Genomic DNA, 19,273 nt, shown 5'->3' with positions numbered 1-19,273 from the left:
CTCTCAAAGCACTCATGAAAAACAAGCAACAGATAGACTTGGCAAGCCTCTAAAATCAACACCTAATAAACATGCACATAAGGATCGAAAGGTCTTTTTAGGGTTGTAATGAGGCCAAGGATAGGGTAGAGGATAATATATGGGATAAGTAACTACAAACCAGAGGAACCAGAGGAGCAATGGGGAATAAGTCAAGAATACGCACAAGAAACAAACCCAGAAACCTCTAATGACCTCTATGATGATCAATCCTCTTTCTCTTGCCTCAAAAAACTTTTTTTTTTCATTTTTTTTTTGGATTTTTTTTTGAATGAACAGTACGTGTGAACAGTACACACGAAAATTTGAAATGAGATAAGATAACATGCAGAGAAGTAAAGTGTACAGCATAAGGAATCAACTAGGCAATATACATCATCCAATGAAACATACACACACCCCCACACTTATTCAAAAACTTATTCCCAAAACAATTCCAAAGCTCCAAAACTCCCTAAGGTTAAGGTAATCATGGTTTTTCGCTTAAGGCTTGTAATGAGCTTCAAACAAAGAAGGGGAAATAGGATCAACAGGGGTTATCAGAGGAGTTAATTCAAGGTAAGCTTATTTGGCTAGAGGCTTATGAGAATCAAAATGCCTTAATCATATCCAAACATGCATGTGAATCAAGAAGTATCAAACAGAGTCAAGACAAGGCAACTGTGCAAGTAATCAAGAGGCATAACACACAAGTAAGAACAGAGAGTGGCTCAAATCCTCACACAGGGTAAATCTGTCACAATTAAAACAACCTCTCAAACCTCAAAATCATCTTTCCAAGCAGAGAAAAACAGGGATTTCAAACCATATAGTATCAAGAAACTCCTATCCAAGAATGAAGTGAGTGCCTACAAACAATCAAAACCCAGGAATCAAAGAGAAACATGCAAAACTGTACATAACAACTAAACATAAAACCTAAAATAACAAATAAACCCTAAAAGTATGTAACCAAAACAGTTCTCCCCCACACTTAAATCACACATTGTCCCAATGTGGCCCAAACAGAAGATCAGAGTAATAAGAACAATCAATAAATCTGGACAAGTGCAATAAAAGTAAAGAAGGAGAAGGGGAAATAAAACTCCCTAAATCATGGTGGGAGAGAAGCAGGGTCAAGCAGAGACATCTCCTCTACCACTACATTCAACATGGAAGGATTGCTGAGGAAAGGCTTCAAACGGTGCCCATTAACTTTGAAGCTCTTGTCTGTGGATTCACTTTTGATCTCAACTGTACCATAAGGAAAAACATTAGTAACAACAAAAGGTCCAATCCATTTTGATCGTAACTTACCACCCATGAGTCCGAGCCGAGAATTGTACAACAGAACTTTCTGGCCAACCACGAAGTCCTTCCTAGCTATCAATCTGTCATGGAAGTTCTTGGTTTTCTCCTTGTAGAATTTTGAATTCTCATAGGCTTCTAAGCGGATCTCATCAAGCTCATTTAGTTGCAACCTCCTTTCCTCACCAGCCTGATCAATGGAGAAGTTGCAGGTCTTCACAGCCCAGTAGGCCCGATGCTCAATCTCAACAGGTAAATGACATGCCTTGCCAAAGACAAACTGATAAGGAGACATTCCTATGGGTGCTTTGTAGGCAGTCCTATACGCCCAAAGAGCATCCTCCAACCTGTTACTCCAATCTTTTCTGTTGGGCTGGACAATCTTCTCTAAGATTCTCTTGATCTCCTTGTTTGAAATTTCAGCTTGCCCATTGGTTTGGGGGTGGTAGGGTGTAGAAATTTTGTGCACTACCCCATACTTCTTGAGCAAAGCCTACATAGATCTGTTACAAAAATGGGTGCCTTGATCACTAACAATGGCTCTGGGTACTCCAAACCTGCAGAATAGGTGAGATCTAACAAAATCCACAACAACCCGAGCATCATTAGTTCTGATGGGTTTGGCTTCCACCCATTTTGAAACATAATCAACGGCTAAAAGAATATAGGAAAAACCAAAAGAAACAGGAAAGGGACCCATGAAATCAATACCCCAAACATCAAACACCTCACAGAATAGCATGGGCTGTTGAGGCATCTACTGTCTCCATGTAAGGGATCCTCCTGCTTGCTGACACTGCTCACAAGTGCTACAAATCTTCCACGCATCTCTAAAGATGGTGGGCCAGTAGAAACCACAATCGAGCACCTTGCGAGCTGTCCTCTGAATGCCTAGATGGCCACCTGGTGCGGAAGAGTGACAAAACTGCAGGACCGAATTAATCTCATGATCTGGTATGCATCTCCTAATCACCTGGTCACTGCACAACTTCCACAAATAGGGGTCATCCCAAATATAATGCTTAGCATCACTCTTAATTTTATCACTTTGAGCTCGTGATGCTAAGGGAGGAAAAACAGAGGCAACTAAAAAATTAACAATATTTGCAAACCAAGGGGTGGTAGAAGAAACAGAAACAGAAGAAACAATCAAAAGATTTTCATAAGGAAAGTTATCCTGGATGGGCAAGACGTCAGCACTATCCTCAGCTCTTTCAATTCTACTGAGATGGTCTGCCACTAAGTTCTGAGCTCCACTCCTGTCCCGTATATCCAGATAAAACTCTTGGAGCCAGAGCATCCACCTGATCAATTTGGGCTTTGACTCAGCCTTTTTCAGTAGGTACTTCAGAGCTGCATGGTCAGTATAGACAATAACACGAGAACCAAGCAAATAAGATCTAAATTTATCAAGAGCAAAAACAATGGCAAGAAGCTCTTTCTCAGTGGTATTGTAATTTTCTTGGGCAGCATCCAAAGTCCGCGAAGCATAATATATCACTCTGGGCAACTTGTCAACTCTCTGTGCCAGGACAGCTCCCAATGCATAATTGGATGCATCACACATCAGCTCGAATAGGACTGTCCAATCAGGTGCCTGAATGATTGGTGTGGTGGTGAGTGCTTCCTTGAGGCAGTCAAAAGCCTGTTTACACCTGTCATAAAAAACAAAATCAACCTCTTTTTGTAGTAGATTGGACAGTGGAAGGGCCTTCTTGCTGAATTCTTTGACAAAGCGCCTGTAGAAACCTGCATGGCCAAGAAAAGATCGAACCTCTCGCACGCAAGAGGGGTAAGGCAACTGTGAAATAACATATATCTTGGCAGGGTCAACCTCAATGCCTCGACTAGAAATGATATGCCCCAAAACTATACCCTGCTCAACCATGAAATGACATTTCTCAAAATTAAGAACAAGGTTAGTCTTGTCGCAACCCGAAAATTTCCGATCTTGCGACCTATGGTTTAGACATCCTTTTAAAAGTCTCATCAATTAAGGAATGCCCGGACACCAGACTAATCCTTAATTAATGGTTTTGAAAATAGGTTTATGGAGTCGCCACCAAAGTTTTACTCAAAACATTGGAAAAAGAAAAGGTTTTTAAAAGTCCAATAATGGTCTTGATAACCAGAATTGGGTTCGGAGGTCGGTTACGTGTAGGGAAGGTATTAAGCACCCCTACAACGCCCTAAATCGGTACCCTATGATGAAGATAACATAATAATAATTAAAATATTTAATCCCCTTTATTAATGATTATTTACATGAAAATTAAATTACACGGTTGAACCCTAAAAAATCTACATGATTGCGTTTATGCTAGCAATAATTAAAATAAAAGAAGAGAAAAATAGAACAAGGGATTGATGAATAATACCTCGTAACAAGTTTTATTAGATCTTCAACTATGGAGAATTTTAGGTGCTTTATGGCAACTTTTCACACTACAATGCCTCACAAAATCTCAAGAAGTACAATAGGAGAGAGAGAGAGAAAAAAGGGAGAAATTTCGAGCTCTATGAAGCTTTGGACAAAATTTTTGAGATCCTCCAGAAATGTGCCCAAGCTCTCTATTTATAGGCTTCAGACAGGGTCCAGAATGGCCCGTTCCGAAACTGGAACGGCCCGTTCTGGCTATGGCCGTTATGTAGTATTTTCGTACCCTAGAACGGCCCGTTCTGAAATCAGAACGGCCCGTTCCGGTTCTGAAATCAGAACGGCCCGTTCCGGGGAACCAGAACGGCCCGTTCTGATTTCAGAACGGCCCATTCTGGGATACACATTTTAGGCCATTTGATTGGTTCAGAACGGCCTGTTCTGGTCTAGAATGGCCCGTTCCAACCTATATCTTTTTAGGCATTTTAGAAACCTAGAACGGCCCGTTCTGATTGAGAACGGCCCGTTCCGGACTTGGGAACGGCCCGTTCCGATTTTGGAACGGTCCATTCCGGGACACAAAAAATTGGTTTGGGCCTTTGGGCCCTCTGATGTCCTATCTTGCTGTTTGTTTGCCTCCTGAACGAAATTGGGTGTCTACAGCTGCCCCTCTTTACTTGTCTTTTGGAATAGCTGTGTTGTTTTCCCAAAGGCAAGTAAAGACGTAGACATTTCGTCCGGGTCTTCTTCTCATCTCTATGTTGATGCTTCTACGCTTCTGCTTGTCTCATGGTAGTATATCTCTTTATTTGTGGCTTGTTAACGAGGGAGTATATTCTGAGCTCAGCCTCTCCAAGCTGGACTGATATTTAGGGCTTCATGATGGGTTCCTCCTCCATGCTTGACGTAGGGAATATAGAGAGGAAGCCTTGGCCCTTGATCTAGGTTCAACAAGGTAGACAAAAGGTAGGTACTTGGTGAAGGAAAGGAAGTTGGCGTGAGAAGGGAGGTGTTTGGCGGAAGCTATTTAGGTGATGGTGTTTGGTGATTTAGGTTGGCTCACTCCAAGGTAGGTGGAGGCCACTCTAGGTCTCACTCTCCAAGGGTGGAGAATGAAGGTAGGCTAGCCGAATTTAGCTAGGGACTAAGGATAGGGACTTGAGGCATAAGAATGCTCACTCAAATTCATATACATCCAAAGTATTTACAAGTGGTGGGGTGTTGGGTATTTATAGGAGGGGAGGCATCTAGGGTTGCATTTGGAGCAATGCATGGCCGAAATTCACAAGGCAAATGCACTCCAAATGCAATGCCAAATGAACCCTAGATGCTACTTGGTGGCCAAGGATGGAATCTAAGGGGTTAGATTGGCTACAACTAGGTGCATGATAAGTCCATGCAACCTTTGCCCTCCACTTGGGCCTAAGCCTTTCTAACACCAAAAATATGTCCAAGACTCACCAAAAATGCGTCACCTCCTCACTAAAACACCCTAGCCCAAAAATTAAAACCCTAATCATCTAAAGCACCCCATAATACAAGGGTAAAATGAGAAATACAAAAAATAAATCCTATGACTAAAATACCCCAAAATACAAGGGTAAAATTGGAAAATAAAATAACCCTATACTAATCAAATTGGCCATAGCCATGAACCATGTGATGGGTCTCACATGAAGTGAAGTACCAAGGATGGTCCTCCATCATACCCTCCTTCTTGAGAAGGATTTGACCTCAAATCTTTAAGCTCTTCCATTCCATTGATCCTTCAAAAAAAATGTGAAACCACAATTAGGGAAGTAAAAAAATACTAAAACTTTAGCGATGCAATCCTTAAGTACACAATTTGTTGAATGAAAGTGCTAGGGAAAGGAGAGAGCCAAAGAGGCATCACCATTTAAATTATTGGCCCCATGCAATTCATTCACCAAATCATCTATCTTAGGGATTGGGTGCCTTTTATGCAATGATGGCTTTTAAAAACGTGCTCATCCTCCATTGCCATCTTTCTTTGGCACCAAAAGAAGGAGGATGGCACAAGGGTTAAGGTTCTTTTGATCCTAGCCCTTTGTCTTCAAAGGAAAACTTCTTTTTTTCTTTTCTTTTCTTTTGGTTTTTGTTTTTGCTTTTCTCTTCATCATCTTTCTTAGCCTTGAGTTTGAGTTGGTCCTTATTCACTTGAGAGGGTGATAGAGGACACCACACAAACTTCTTACCTAGGTGTTGGAAACTTATTTTATTGGTGAGGCCATCATGGATTATGTGCTTGTCAAATTGCCATGGCCTCCCAAGCAAGACATGACTAACCTCTAATGGCACTATGTCACACAAAACTTCTTCTTGATATTTGCCAATAGAGATTGGTATGCTTGCTTGTTGGTTGACTACAACACCTCTTTCCTCATTGATCCATTGCATTTTGTAAGGTTTAGGATGAGGTTTTGTAGTTAAGGCTAGCTTATCAACCAATCTAGTACTACAACAATTAGAAGTAGACCCATTATCGACAATGAGAGAACAAGTACTTTCTAAGATCTTGCATTTTGTTTGAAACAAGTTCTTGATGTATGGAAAACCGCAAGTGTACGGTTGTCGTCAAGTAATAAATATCGAATCACAGGGACTACGTGTTTGACCTAGAATTACTAGTATTTTAATTTGAATTTTAAAACAGATAGAATGTTTGTTTTGAGATGATAAGATCAGATTCGCTGGTAAAAGAGATAGTAATGCAATTAATGAATAAGATAAAACTTTAAGATAAGATAAGGAGATTTCCGGGAATCTAGGGTTCGCACAAAGAGTTCCAACAATATTGAATTATTATTTTCATTAATTAATTCTATTCCATCTTGAAGGTAGTCTTAACCTAATTTAATCCTTGCACCTTCTCAGGCTACGAGGACGTGTTTAATTAAAATTAATCCCTACTCTCGTGGTAATTACGTTCAATTAAACCCATTAAGATCTTTGTTAATCTATTGCTCCTCGAAAGCTTAAATCAACTCTCGTGATTTAACACTCAAGTCTGTTCCTTTAGGTTCCGATAATTAGGTTCTCCTCTCAGTTCATCCCTAATTATCTATGATTATGAAAATTAAGATTAATTGTTTATCATAATTATAATCAAGTTCTCCTCTCAGTTCATCCTTAATTAATGTTATTATGAAAACTATAATGTTAAAGTTCATATATAAAATATAAAAGAACAAATCAAGAATTGGAATAAAATTAAGAAACTGAATAATGCATTAATAAAGAGGTTCTCAGAGGCTAAGCCCTGATCCCAGAAAAAGGGAAACTACTCACAGGAGTTCATAGTAGTTCTCCAAGAAAAGAAGAATAAAAGAAAAACAAACCTTAGAGTCGATGGCACAGGCGCCCAACCTTCTCCAAGTGTCAAAAACTAAATAAAACTGTCTCCGAAAACCAAAAGTGCTGTTCTAGGCTAACCTCATCTAATTTATAACCTAAAAGGGTAAAAAGGTAAAACTACCAAGATAAAAATTACAAAAATAAAAATAAAACATAAAACTTAAAAAGCTGGGACGCGAAGTGAATCACGGCCGTGACTGAGAATCACGACCGTGATCTTCTCTGGAGCACATCTATGAAGGGTCAGTGGCGTTCACGGGTGTGATTGGGAGTCACGGCCGTGATTTTCTCTGGTGAATCACGGGCGTGATTTAGAATCACGGCCGTGATTTTCCTTGTAGCTCAGCATTTCCTCTTTAATTCTTAAATCTTGATCCTGCTCAGAGAAAACACAACACATACCAAGAAAAACATAAAATAGGAAAATGATATAAAAATTTATTAAAAACATGAAAGATATGCATGATTATGCTATGAATTCTTGTGAATTAAAGTGCTAAAATACGAGTAAAATACACAACATCAGTTCTCTCGTTGTGATTGGTCAATTTCACTAGATTGATTGTTAAGGAGCCTTCTAACCAACAATAGGTCTCCTTCGCAAGGTAAGATTTCTTCCTCGGATGCTAAAACTTCTTCTTCATCACTTGAAGATGAGGAAGTAGCTTCATCAAGGCTACTATAGTGATCTTGGCCCTTTAAAAGCATGGTTTTTTTGGTGGGACATTGTGAAGCAATGTGCCCACGGCCAAGACACTTGAAACACTTGATGTCACTTGTTTTAGTGTCTTTGGAAGATGCCTTAAAAGATGGTTTTTCTTTTTCTTTTTCTTCCTTGGGATAAGGTAGGGAAGAGTGGCCCTCCTTCTTAAAACTCTTGGAATAAGAGGGAGTGGAGTCTTTTCGAAAAGGTTTTCTTGTAAGTTGATGCTCCACTCTTGAACAAAGTTGAACAAGTTCATTCAAATCCCTATAAGGTAGAAGTTCAACTTTGTCTCTTATCTCAAGATTAAGACCACTTTGAAATCTAGAGATTGTGGTCCTCTCTTCCTCCCTAATCCCAGCCCTCATCATTAACAACTCCATAGATTGCCTATATTCTTCCACACTAGAGGACCCTTGTTTCAATCTTTGTAGCTTGTCCATAAGCTCTCGGTCATAGTATGGAGGAATATGCCTCCTTCTTAAGGCACTACGGAGCTCATTCCAATATTGAATTGGAGGCTCATGGTTTATTCTTCTTTCTTTTTCTAAGGAGGTCCACCAATACATAGCATACCCTTGGAAGCTAAGGGTTGCTAAAAAAACCTTCCTATCTTCACTCACTCCATGGCAAGAGAAAAGTTGCTCCACTTTCATTTCCCAATCTAGATAATTTTCAACATTATCTTTGCCATGAAATGGGGGAAGAGTGATGTTAGGTTCCTTATTGGAAGACTCCCTATGTCTATGATGCCTTGGGGGTCTTTGATAGTAATCATCATTGTGATGACTACTAAAGAAGATATCACTTGGAGGTTGGGTATGATGCCCTTCCTCCTCATGAACACTTGCATGCATATGCCCCTTTCCTCTTGAGGGTTGAGGAGAAGTGACTCTTGGTCTTGAACCACTAGCCTCTCCTCCCACAACTAGCCTAGCAAGCAATCTTTTAATTTCTTCATTATTTTTTTCAAACTCTTTTTCTTTTCTTCTCAACTCTTCCTCTCTTTTTATATTGTCCTCTTCTTTTTTTCTTAGGTACTCTTTCAATTCCCTAAGTTCATCCCTAACACTAGACCTAGTACTACGAGAATTATGACCATGGACACTAGAATGATCACTCATCTTTGATCAAGAAAAGGTTTTCACAAATTGTTTTCAAAAAGGGATTGAAAATGGTTTTCACAAAGAGTGAGTGATAAAAGGTTTTCACAAAAAGGTTTTCAAGGTGCAAGATAGGTAGGAAAGGCCTAAGTGCACAAAGTGAACTTTCAAGGGGAGGTGGACTACAAGGAATCACTTAATAACCAAGCCCTATCAAGTAAAAATCACTAAGCCTTTTATACTTTTTCTTACAAAAACGAATTGGCACAATCAAAGGTGAGTGTGTGCACGTTACCCCTAGTAGGCAAAACAAGCCTTCTAAACGTAATTGCACAAAGATAAAGTCCTAAGCAATTATACTACTAAAAGCTTTAAAACATGCAAAAGGAAAGCACTTAAAACATGTTCTAGTCGAGGTCCTAGGTGAAGGTTTTCAAATCACCTTCAACTACACGAACTAAAACCAAGTTGAAGAGGTTTAGAAATGGCCAAATTACAAACCAAAAGAATGAAACTAAGGCCAAAAACAACAAAGAGGCCGAGAGAGAAAAGTAAGCAAAAAAATTAGACAAAAACAAGAATTTAAGTCTTCAAACTCCTCCAATGGGGTTCCTTCACAATGAACAAACGTGTTAGACCTCTCCAAGTGTTTGTTCACTCCTTTATGTGTGGTGTAAGTCCCTCCAAAGGCTAGGCTTGGATTCGGTTCACCCCTCCACTCAAATCCACCAAAGGTGTGAAAATTGACTAGAGTGGGTTTTGACCTACAATGAAATTAAAACCAACCCAAAACAAGAGTCCAAGAAATAAAAACTGAAAAGCACAATTAAGAAAGGCTAAACTCAAAGAGAATTTAAGATGACAAAACAAAAGAGGCCAAGAAAGACAAGCAAAAAAATTAAGACTCAATCAAAGAAAGGAAGCACACAAAGAATAATCCTAGAAAGGCACTAGAATTAGGTTAGTGTTTAGTCCACTTGATTAAGTTCTTTTTGTGTTTCGGTCCAGCCAAAGGAAAGTCCCAAAATAAGGTCAAATTGTCATAAGTCCAACTCCCAAATGCATAGGTATTTGTCCAAGTCCACAAGTCTAGCAACAAGTCCTTTTTGGTCCAAGAATTTTTTTTTTTGTTCTTTGATGTTGTTCTTTGTTGCTCACGGCAATCTTGTTTTTAATATATATTGGGTCCGAATTTTTTTTTTAAAATTAAGCCCAAATGTTGCTTAGGTTTTGCACTTGTGGTTGGTCAAAAATTAGGTTAAAAATTTAGGAGAAAAGAGGATGACAAGTGGCGTTTCTTAGTGGTTCCTTAAGGAATCTTTTTAGTGGAAAAGGTTTGTACTAGTTGGTACAAGTTGTTGGCACAATTTCTTTTTCAGCCACCTCTTAGATTCTTTTAGGGTTCCTTTAAGCATACAAAATTAACCAAAACAAGTGGAATGCAAGGGAAAAGTGGGCAGCAAGTTATATGCATGTGCAAGGAAGCATTTCACACATGGAAACTCAAAATTACAAGGAACATGCTAGGACTATTTAGCATGCATGAATGACCTCTAAAGAACTTCTAAATGTCACGCCCACTATCATGCAATATGGCATATTTTGTTCATGTGTTTCATGCAAAGTGTTTGGCACATACATGGAATTTATGTTGACAAAATATAGGAAACAAAAGAAATGACAAAACTTTAGGTGGATTCAAAAATCAAAAAGCATGTTCTTCATGTTCATATGAGACTCAAGAAAAATGAAAAGCATGGCAACCCTAAAAAAACATGGAAACCTAAAATGGCAAGGAAGGCTCACAAGGACAAAGTGTGAACCCTAAAGCTATTCGGCCACACAAAGAAAGCAAGGAGAAAGAAAATGACCGAAAGCAAAAAAAAAACAAGAAGAAGACTCAAAGAAGACACAAAAGTACTAGATGTTACCCTTGAAGAACCTTGGCTCTTGATACCACTTGATGGGTTCCTCCTCCATGCTTGACGTAGGGAATATATAGAGGAAGCCTTGGCCCTTGATCTAGGTTCAACAAGGTAGACAAAAGGTAGGTACTTGGTGAAGGAAAGGAAGTTGGCGTGAGAAGGGAGGTGTTTGGCGGAAGCTATTTAGGTGATGGTGTTTGGTGATTTAGGTTGGCTCACTCCAAGGTAGGTGGAGGCCACTCTAGGTCTCACTCTCCAAGGGTGGAGAATGAAGGTAGGCTAGCCGAATTTAGATAGGGACTAAGGATAGGGACTTGAGGCATAAGAATGCTCACTCAAATTCATATACATCCAAAGTATTTACAAGTGGTGGGGTGTTGGGTATTTATAGGAGGGGAGGCATCTAGGGTTGCATTTGGAGCAATGCATGGCCGAAATTCACAAGGCAAATGCACTCCAAATGCAATGCCAAATGAACCCTAGATGCTACTTGGTGGCCAAGGATGGAATCTAAGGGGTTAGATTGGCTACAACTAGGTGCATGATAAGTCCATGCAACCTTTGCCCTCCACTTGGGCCTAAGCCTTTCTAACACCAAAAATATGTCCAAGACTCACCAAAAATGTGTCACCTCCTCACTAAAACACCCTAGCCCAAAATTAAAACCCTAATCATCTAAAGCACCCCATAATACAAGGGTAAAATGGGAAATACAAAAAATAAATCCTATGACTAAAATACCCCAAAATACAAGGGTAAAATTGGAAAATAAAATAATCCTATACTAATCAAATTGGCCATAGCCATGAACCATGTGATGGGTCTCACATGAAGTGAAGTACCAAGGATGGTCCTCCATCGCTTCAGCCGGCCCACAGGTGGGAGCTCGACAGCGGTCCCGATTTTGACTTCAAGGAACTCGGCGGTACCCTCGTTGTCGTTCACTGATTTGAGAGGCTCAACGGCGGCTCTCGATCAAGCTTGGCTGATTTTAAGGCTTCAACCAACCTATGGTGGGAGCTCGGCGGCATCCCGATTTCAATTTCGAGGAACTCGGCGGTACCCTCGTTGTTGTGGTAGTATTTTCGTAGCCTCTTCAGGCCGTAGTATTTTCGTAGCCTCTTCAGGCCGTAGTATTTTCGTAGCCTCTCCAGGCCGTAGTATTTTCGTAGCCTCTTCAGGCCGTAGTATTTTCGTAGCCTCTTCAGGCCGTAGTATTTTCATAGCCTCTCCAGGCCGTAGTATTTTCATAGCCTCTCCAGGCCGTAGTATTTTCATAGCCTCTCCAGGCCGTCTGCTGGAGTTGATGATGTGATTGCCCCTTGACGAGGATTGTTGATAAGTGGTGCCCTTGTGTTGGTGGGCAAAGGAGTAGATGGTTGACAAAGATTCTGGTGTTGCCCCTGCCATGTGAGTATTGTGATGCCTCTCCAGGCGCAATGCTGAGTCCTTTTGATTCATTGATGACTGATTGTTGTGGAATGAAAGACTGCCCCTAAGTGGATGGGCAGGAGATGTTTGTTGTGCCCCTGTGTTGGTGGGCAGAGAAGTGGATGGCTGGCAGGGACTCCAATGTTGCCCCTACCACGTGAGTTTTGTGACGCCTCTCCAAGCGCTGCTTGTGGTAGATTTTTTTTTTTGAAGTTCATTTTTGTTTAGCTTCAGCTCTTTCATGTTTGAAACTTGCCTTTTTCTGCTATTTTTATAAATGCTTCGGCTTTTTTTTCAACATGTATGAAGCTTGCCTTTTTCTGTTGTTTTTTTTTATCTTTTGTTGTCCTCATTGGGGGAGGGATCACATGATGATGTTATTTGTTGAATCTTTATTGATGAGTGTTATTTTGGAAGCCACTCCTGGCTTTGGTTAGGAAGTCATTCCTGGTCTGGGCATTCTCTTAGATCATCCTTCATTCGGTTGAGGAGTAGGGCGCGATGGCCTCTTCATGCTTATAGGCTTGCTTGTTTGATTGTTGAGCTTTTATGAATGCTTCGGCCTCTTGATTCCTCCAGCAAGTGATGGATAGACACACACGAAGAATGCAAGAATGCAAAAGAAAATGCAAAGCAGAAGTGGATTGGATTTTTTACAAATTTCTTTTTTTTTTTTAAATGAACTTATACCCTTTTGTGCACGCTTGTGCCATATGCATGTTATGGAGTGATGCTTCTATGCTAATGCTTAAAATGCAAACTTATTTTTACTTTCAAGAAATTAATCTATGCGCATTGATCAATGACATGGACTGTTAGCCTTTAGCCCTGTTGAATTCAGTGTTGCTTCTTGAACCTGAGGTTTGTGTAGTTCGGCCCTCTTGCTTGTACCGAATGTGATATGTTAGCTCTTAGATTAGGTGTACCTAGACTCTGTTCTAGGACACCTCCATCTTCTCCTTGTGAGTGTTCACTGTGCATACTCCATGTATCTCTTAAATTTATCTTAATGCCATATAGGTCAAGAGGAAAGAGAGGAAGAGGATATATATATATTTTTTTGTAAAAGTTTTGGTAGAAAGACTGCCATATAGAAGAATGGCTGGCCGAGGTAGGCTAGTGGTTTAGGCTGATGAACAAGCACATTCAAAGTGAGGAAATCATTTTCTGCGTTAGCTTATTATTTCCTTCAGAGTTAAGCGATGACTTGGGATTGCATATTGATTAAATGATCTTCTCGAGCCGCCTTTCGGTTTTCAGCTCGGGATGCTGCTTTGTCCTAACTTTTGCCTAGGTTACTTAAGATGTATTCCCTAGCGGACATTTTCTTTTTTTTTTTTCTTTGATCCTTAGTTTTGCCTAGGCTACCCTTTTTGTTTGTGGGTCTCCTAGCGGACCTTGCCCTAATTTTTGCGCAGCCCCCTTAGTGGGTTTCCTGCCAGGCCTTGTCCTTGCAGCATTTGTGATCATCTTTCATTCCTTCATTAAAGGGGGATGCCCCTTGCACTGATTTCATTTGGACTTTTATCCACAAGTCATGCCCAATTTGATTGATCTTTATGTGTTGTTTTTTATTGCGTATTAAGCCATTGTTTCTGATGACGTCCTTATTTCAAATGTACTTGTTCATTTAAGGTTTGATGACGAGGCTTAGAGTAGATAAAAGGGAGAAGAGAAATGAAGTAGAAAAGTGTATGGCATTAAAATATAATTGTCAATTTACACGTGCCCATTTAATGTAGCTTGAGGGCCCGGGCATGCCCCAAGTTCGTGATTCGTACACAAAGAAAAAGAAGGAGGTTGCCCCTTAGAGAGGCTTAGGTCATCTAACTATAGAGCTAGTCCTCCACTTGCTTGGATGTGGCGCTTCAGAAGATTTCGTGTAAAGGGAGGGCCCTTGGCTTCTTCTCTCATGAAGGTTTTCTCAACCCGTATCTTTCCTGAGATGTAGGAATGGGTAGAAGCGATGATAGAGCTTTCTATGAAATCATTCAAGCTGTCTCTCGATTTTCAGCTCGAACAAACATTGCCCTTTTTTTTTTTTGCCTAGAACGCCCTTTGCGGGTTTTCATTCTAGCAGCTTCTTAACAAGCAATGCTTCTCTCTTGTTGAAATCACCTTTTGAGAAAGCTCTAATCGTTTTGCCTTAGTGTTTGAGAGATTCGTCATCCTCAGGTTCTCTCTACTAGCTTGCAACTCGTTAAGAGTGTGGATCCATCCATTCCCTTTGGATTTCACGGTTGCACGACACGACTTTATCCTCTTAGGGTAAGAGTTGGCGTCTTAATGATTGTGGAGTTCCTTACCCTCAACTCTTTATGCATGGCTTGTTTCCATTACTTCCGATTAACGCACATAGGTTAATTTCCCTTTTTATTCTTATTTATTCTTTTACAAGGAGGGATATGTTCTAAATGAATGTAATGCAGAATGTAGAGAAAGTTGAGAATAATAAATATCAGTCTCATTGATTTGTTTATTTGTGAATGCTCAAATAGATTTCAACAGTAGTAAGTGAGAATCTATATTAGATTCTAAGAAGACTTACTTCGAGAAACATATCAACGCAAGGGCCCAACCATAATATTTTTAAAAAAAAATTTGATTTGGGCTTTTTTCTTTATAAAGCAGATACTGTCGTATATTAGAGCATTCACTTTTCTTAACTTTCTACACATACGACAACCTAATCCTCCTTAGCTAATAAAATAAAATGCATGAAATTAATGAACTAATCTAGAATGCATGTCCTTTTTTTTTCTTTTTTTTTTGCCTAATCTTTATCATGTTTCTATTATCTAAAGGGGAATGATGCATGGTAAAGATGAGACTACCTATATTGATTTTTATTGATTCATTTTTTTTTACAAAAAGGAAACTACCTATATGATGTTAATGGAATGCTGACCTAAGAATGTACAAAGGGGTATAAAATTTAATTATTATTTTTTTATATTATTTGGTTGCCTATTTTAAAATTCCAATCCACTCTTATTAGAACAAAATAATACAAACAAATGCACACACATGCTCAATCAACGTACACCCACGAACGATCATGATCAAATCCTTGGTCTGTGGTCCCTATCAAGAAAAGTGATTTGTATAGGATGGTTCTAATCTTACTAGTCTTTAAGGCCCCCAAGGTGCCCCCATTATAGGGACCCAGTATCTCTGTCACCGTCACCTGGCAAACTCTAAGGTCTGTCGCAGTATTTCGGGCTAGAGTAACCGGTTATCACCTTGAGTGTGATTTCCGACAAGGCTCGCAGGCTCCAAGGCCAAACTTGGGCCGGTCGTACGTCAACCACTCCCTATGTTTAATACCCTCATGCCCTCGGGTGTAGGGGGAACTGTTGTGTGCAAAGGTTTGTGTGCAATTTTATTTCAAATAGGTGCGAAATTTAAATAAGCAAACAGATATCAAAGCCAAACAAATAAAATAAACAAAATAAAGGGAAATATTTAAATTATTATTTTTATTTAATAAAGGGGAAAAATATTTAAATTATTATTTTTATTTTATTAACTTCATCAATTAAATGGGCCTGACCCTCTTAAAACGTCCCCAGTGGAGTCGCCATCTGTCGCAACCCGAAAATTTTCGATCTTGCGACCTATGGTTTAGACATCCTTTTAAAAGTCTCATCAATTAAGGAATGCCCGGACACCAGACTAATCCTTAATTAATGGTTTTGAAAATAGGTTTATGGAGTCGCCACCAATGTTTTACTCAAAACATTGGAAAAAGAAAAGGTTTTTAAAAGTCCAATAATGGTCTTGATAACCAGAATTGGGTTCGGAGGTCGGTTACGTGTAGGGAAGGTATTAAGCACCCCTACAACGCCCTAAATCGGTACCCTATGATGAAGATAACATAATAATAATTAAAATATTTAATCCTCTTTATTAATGATTATTTACATGAAAATTAAATTACACGGTTGAACCCTAAAAAATCTACATGATTGCGTTTATGCTAGCAATAATTAAAATAAAAGAAGAGAAAAATAGAACAAGGGATTGATGAATAATACCTCGTAACAAGTTTTATTAGATCTTCAACTATGGAGAATTTTAGGTGTTTTATGGCAACTTTTCACACTACAATGCCTCACAAAATCTCAAGAAGTACAATAGGAGAGAGAGAGAAAAAAAAGGGAGAAATTTCGAGCTCTATGAAGCTTTGGACGAAATTTTTGAGGTCCTCCAGAAATGTGCCCAAGCTCTCTATTTATAGGCTTCAGACAGGGTCCAGAACGGCCCGTTCCGAAACTGGAACGGCCCGTTCTGGCTATAGCCGTTATGTAGTATTTTCGTACCCTAGAACGACCCGTTCTGAAATCAGAACGGGCCATTCCAGGGAACCAGAACGGCCCGTTCTGATTTCAGAACGGCCCATTCTGGGATACACATTTTAGGCCATTTGATTGGTTCAGAACGGCCCGTTCTAGTCTAGAACGGACCGTTCCAACCTATATCTTTTTAGGCATTTTAGAAACCTAGAACGGCCCGTTCTGATCGAGAACGGCCCGTTCCGGACTTGGGAACGGCCCGTTCTGATTTTGGAACGGTCCGTTCCGGGACACAAAAAATTGGTTTGGGCCTTTGGGCCCTCTGATGTCCTATCTTGCTGTTTGTTTGCCTCCTGGACGAAATTGGGTGTCTACAAGTCTCAATGCATCTATTTAGAACTCTATCCAAACTATCCAAACATGCATCAAAAGAGGATCCATAAACAGTAAAATCATCCATAAACACCTCTATGCAATTTTCAAGAAAATTGCTAAAAATACTGAGCATGCACCACTAGAATGTGTCAGGGGCATTGCATAGGCCAAAAGGCATCCTTCTATAGGCAAAAGTACCAAAAGGGCAGGTGAATGTGGTCTTCTCCTGATTCTCAGGAGCAATATGAATCTGAAAATAACCAGAGAACCCATCAAGAAAACAGTAATGAGATTTACCTGCCAGACGCTCAAGCATCTGATCAATGAAGGGCAGAGGAAAATGATCTTTCCTTGTTGCTTGGTTGAGCCTCCGGTAGTCGATGCAGACCCTCCAACTATTTTGCACTCTAGTGGGAATGAGCTCATCCCTCTCATTTTTCACAACAGTGAGACCTGTCTTCTTGGGGACCACCTGGACCGGACTCACCCACTGACTATCTGATATAGGATAAATGATCCCAGCTTGATGAAGCTTGGTCACCTCCTTCTTCACAACTTCCAAAATGACAGGGTTGAGTCGCCTCTGGGGCTGTCTCACTGGTTTAGCTCCATCCTCTAGTAATATTCTGTGCATGCATGTGGATGGACTGATACCAGGAATGTCCGCCAGGGTCCAACCGATGGCTTTCTTATGCTTTTTAAGAACGTGCAACAATTTCTCCTCTTGAACAACATCAAGGGAGGTGGAAATGATCACTGGAAACTTCTCATCATCTTCCAAGTAAGCATACTTGAGGTTTTCTGGTAGAGGCTTTAATTCTGGTGTGGGTGGTGGCTGAACATCAGAAGGAACCAAAGAAGGGAGAAGGGATTTCGCAGCCTGTACCTCAACCTGCAAGTCAGATTCTTTTGTACTTCCTGCAACATGGTTAGTGCATTCTGACTGTATAAAATCAAGAGCAAGAGGTACAACACCCAAAGTGTGAAATTCTGATGCCTCATAATCAGTTTCACATTCAGACTCATATTCAGATTCAAACTCAATGCATGAAAGGCAACTATACAAATCAAATGAAAATGAATGCTTCTTAGCATGAGAAGAATCAAAATCATGAATGTGCTCATCAACTAGATTATCAATCAATTCAGCACGAAAAACAGAATGATCTTCAGAAGGAAATTTCATGGCATCCAAAATATTAAAATGAACAACAATATCCCCAAATACCATAGATAAGGTGCCAGCATACACATCAATCTTAGTTCGGGCTATTTTCAAAAATGGTCTACCCAAAATGATTGGGGCGGAACCATGGGCGAATCCCTCCTCCATGTCAAGCACATAGAAATCAGCAGGAAAAATTAGTTCACCAACCCGAACTAAGACATCCTCAATGAAACCTGTAGGGTGGGCAACACTCCTATTTGCCAACTGTATCACCACACCCGTAGGTTGCATAAGACCAAGAGACAGAGATTTAAAAATGGACAGAGGCATGACATTTATTGAAGCACCCAAATCAAGCATGGCATTTTCAAATTTACTGTTACCAATAATGCAAGGTATACAGAATGTACCTGGGTCCTTACATTTTTCAGGAATGTGCGGAACAGATTTACCTATGAGTGCTGAGACATTTCTGCCCATGCTGATTTTCTCATTGCCCTTCATTTTCCTCTTATGAGTGCACAACTCCTTCAGAAACTTAGCATATCTGGGAATTTGCTTGATGGCATCTAGTAGAGGTATGTTCACCTCCACCTTCCTAAAGGTCTCCAATATCTCCTTATCCACCTCTTCCATCTTTTTACTTGGAATCAATTTAGGAGGAAATGTAAGAGGGATAGGAGGCTGCTGCAAATCAGAATTGGTGTTGAAAGAAGGTCCACCTGCATGAGAATTTTGGGCACCAACTGGTTCATCATTTTGTTTAGGTGCAGCTGCTGGAACTGGTACTGGTGCAGATGGAGGTGGAGGTACTGCAGTGGGTATGTCAATCTGTTTCCCTGACCTCAATGTGATGGCACTCATATTTTTTGGATTCTGCACAGTCTGTGAAGGCAACTTATCTAAATTTTGAGACTGTGCCTGATTAAGTTGAGTGGCCATCTGCCCCATCTAATTGGTCAAGCTCTGAATGGAAGCTCTAGTCTCTTGCTGGAATTGCATATTCTGAAGAGTCATCTGCCCCACTAACTCCTCCAATGAAGGTTCAGAAGTAGAAGGTTGAGGAGTTGGTGGTGCAGGAGCTTCATGTTGTCTCTGCTGTTGCTGTTGGATAGGAGGAGGTACATATCTACTAGGACCAACATTATTTTGGAAGGGAGGGGATGGCTGTTGTTGCTGCTGCTGGTTAGACCAT

At 40.1% G+C, this 19,273-nt stretch overlaps 1 protein-coding gene across 1 annotated transcript; it reads right to left on the bottom strand.

The window, feature by feature from the left end:
• Positions 1–1,132: 1,132 nt before the first annotated feature.
• Positions 1,133–19,029, bottom strand: LOC109802243 (uncharacterized). The gene is made up of 9 exons (XM_083067307.1): positions 18,706–19,029; positions 18,201–18,588; positions 17,881–18,077; positions 17,398–17,802; positions 17,109–17,160; positions 2,439–3,075; positions 2,195–2,306; positions 1,336–1,819; positions 1,133–1,248 (listed from the first exon to the last, which is right to left on the bottom strand). Exons 1-9 carry the CDS (start codon positions 19,027–19,029, stop codon positions 1,133–1,135), a joined length of 2,715 nt encoding a protein of 904 aa, XP_082923433.1.
• Between the last annotated feature and the right edge of the window lie 244 nt (positions 19,030–19,273).

This window comes from Cajanus cajan, chromosome 11 (assembly GCF_000230855.2).
Source record: "Cajanus cajan strain Asha chromosome 11, NIPB_CcT2T_4, whole genome shotgun sequence".
Taxonomy (NCBI): domain Eukaryota; kingdom Viridiplantae; phylum Streptophyta; class Magnoliopsida; order Fabales; family Fabaceae; genus Cajanus; species Cajanus cajan.
The sequence above is the reverse complement of the archived record's forward strand: the minus strand, read 5'-3'. Positions and strand labels throughout refer to the sequence as shown.

Bases quoted from the DNA above. Each gene is read 5' to 3' on its own strand.
- LOC109802243 (XM_083067307.1), bottom strand. From the start codon at position 19,029: ATGGGGCAGATGGCCACTCAACTTAATCAGGCACAGTCTCAAAATTTA. The intron at 18,589-18,705 runs GTGGATAAGGAG...TGCACTCATAAG, and splicing joins CAAGTAAAAAGATGGAAGAG to AGGAAAATGAAGGGCAATGA. The intron at 17,161-17,397 runs GTGAGTCCGGTC...GGTTATTTTCAG, and splicing joins CTATATCAGATAGTCAGTGG to ATTCATATTGCTCCTGAGAA.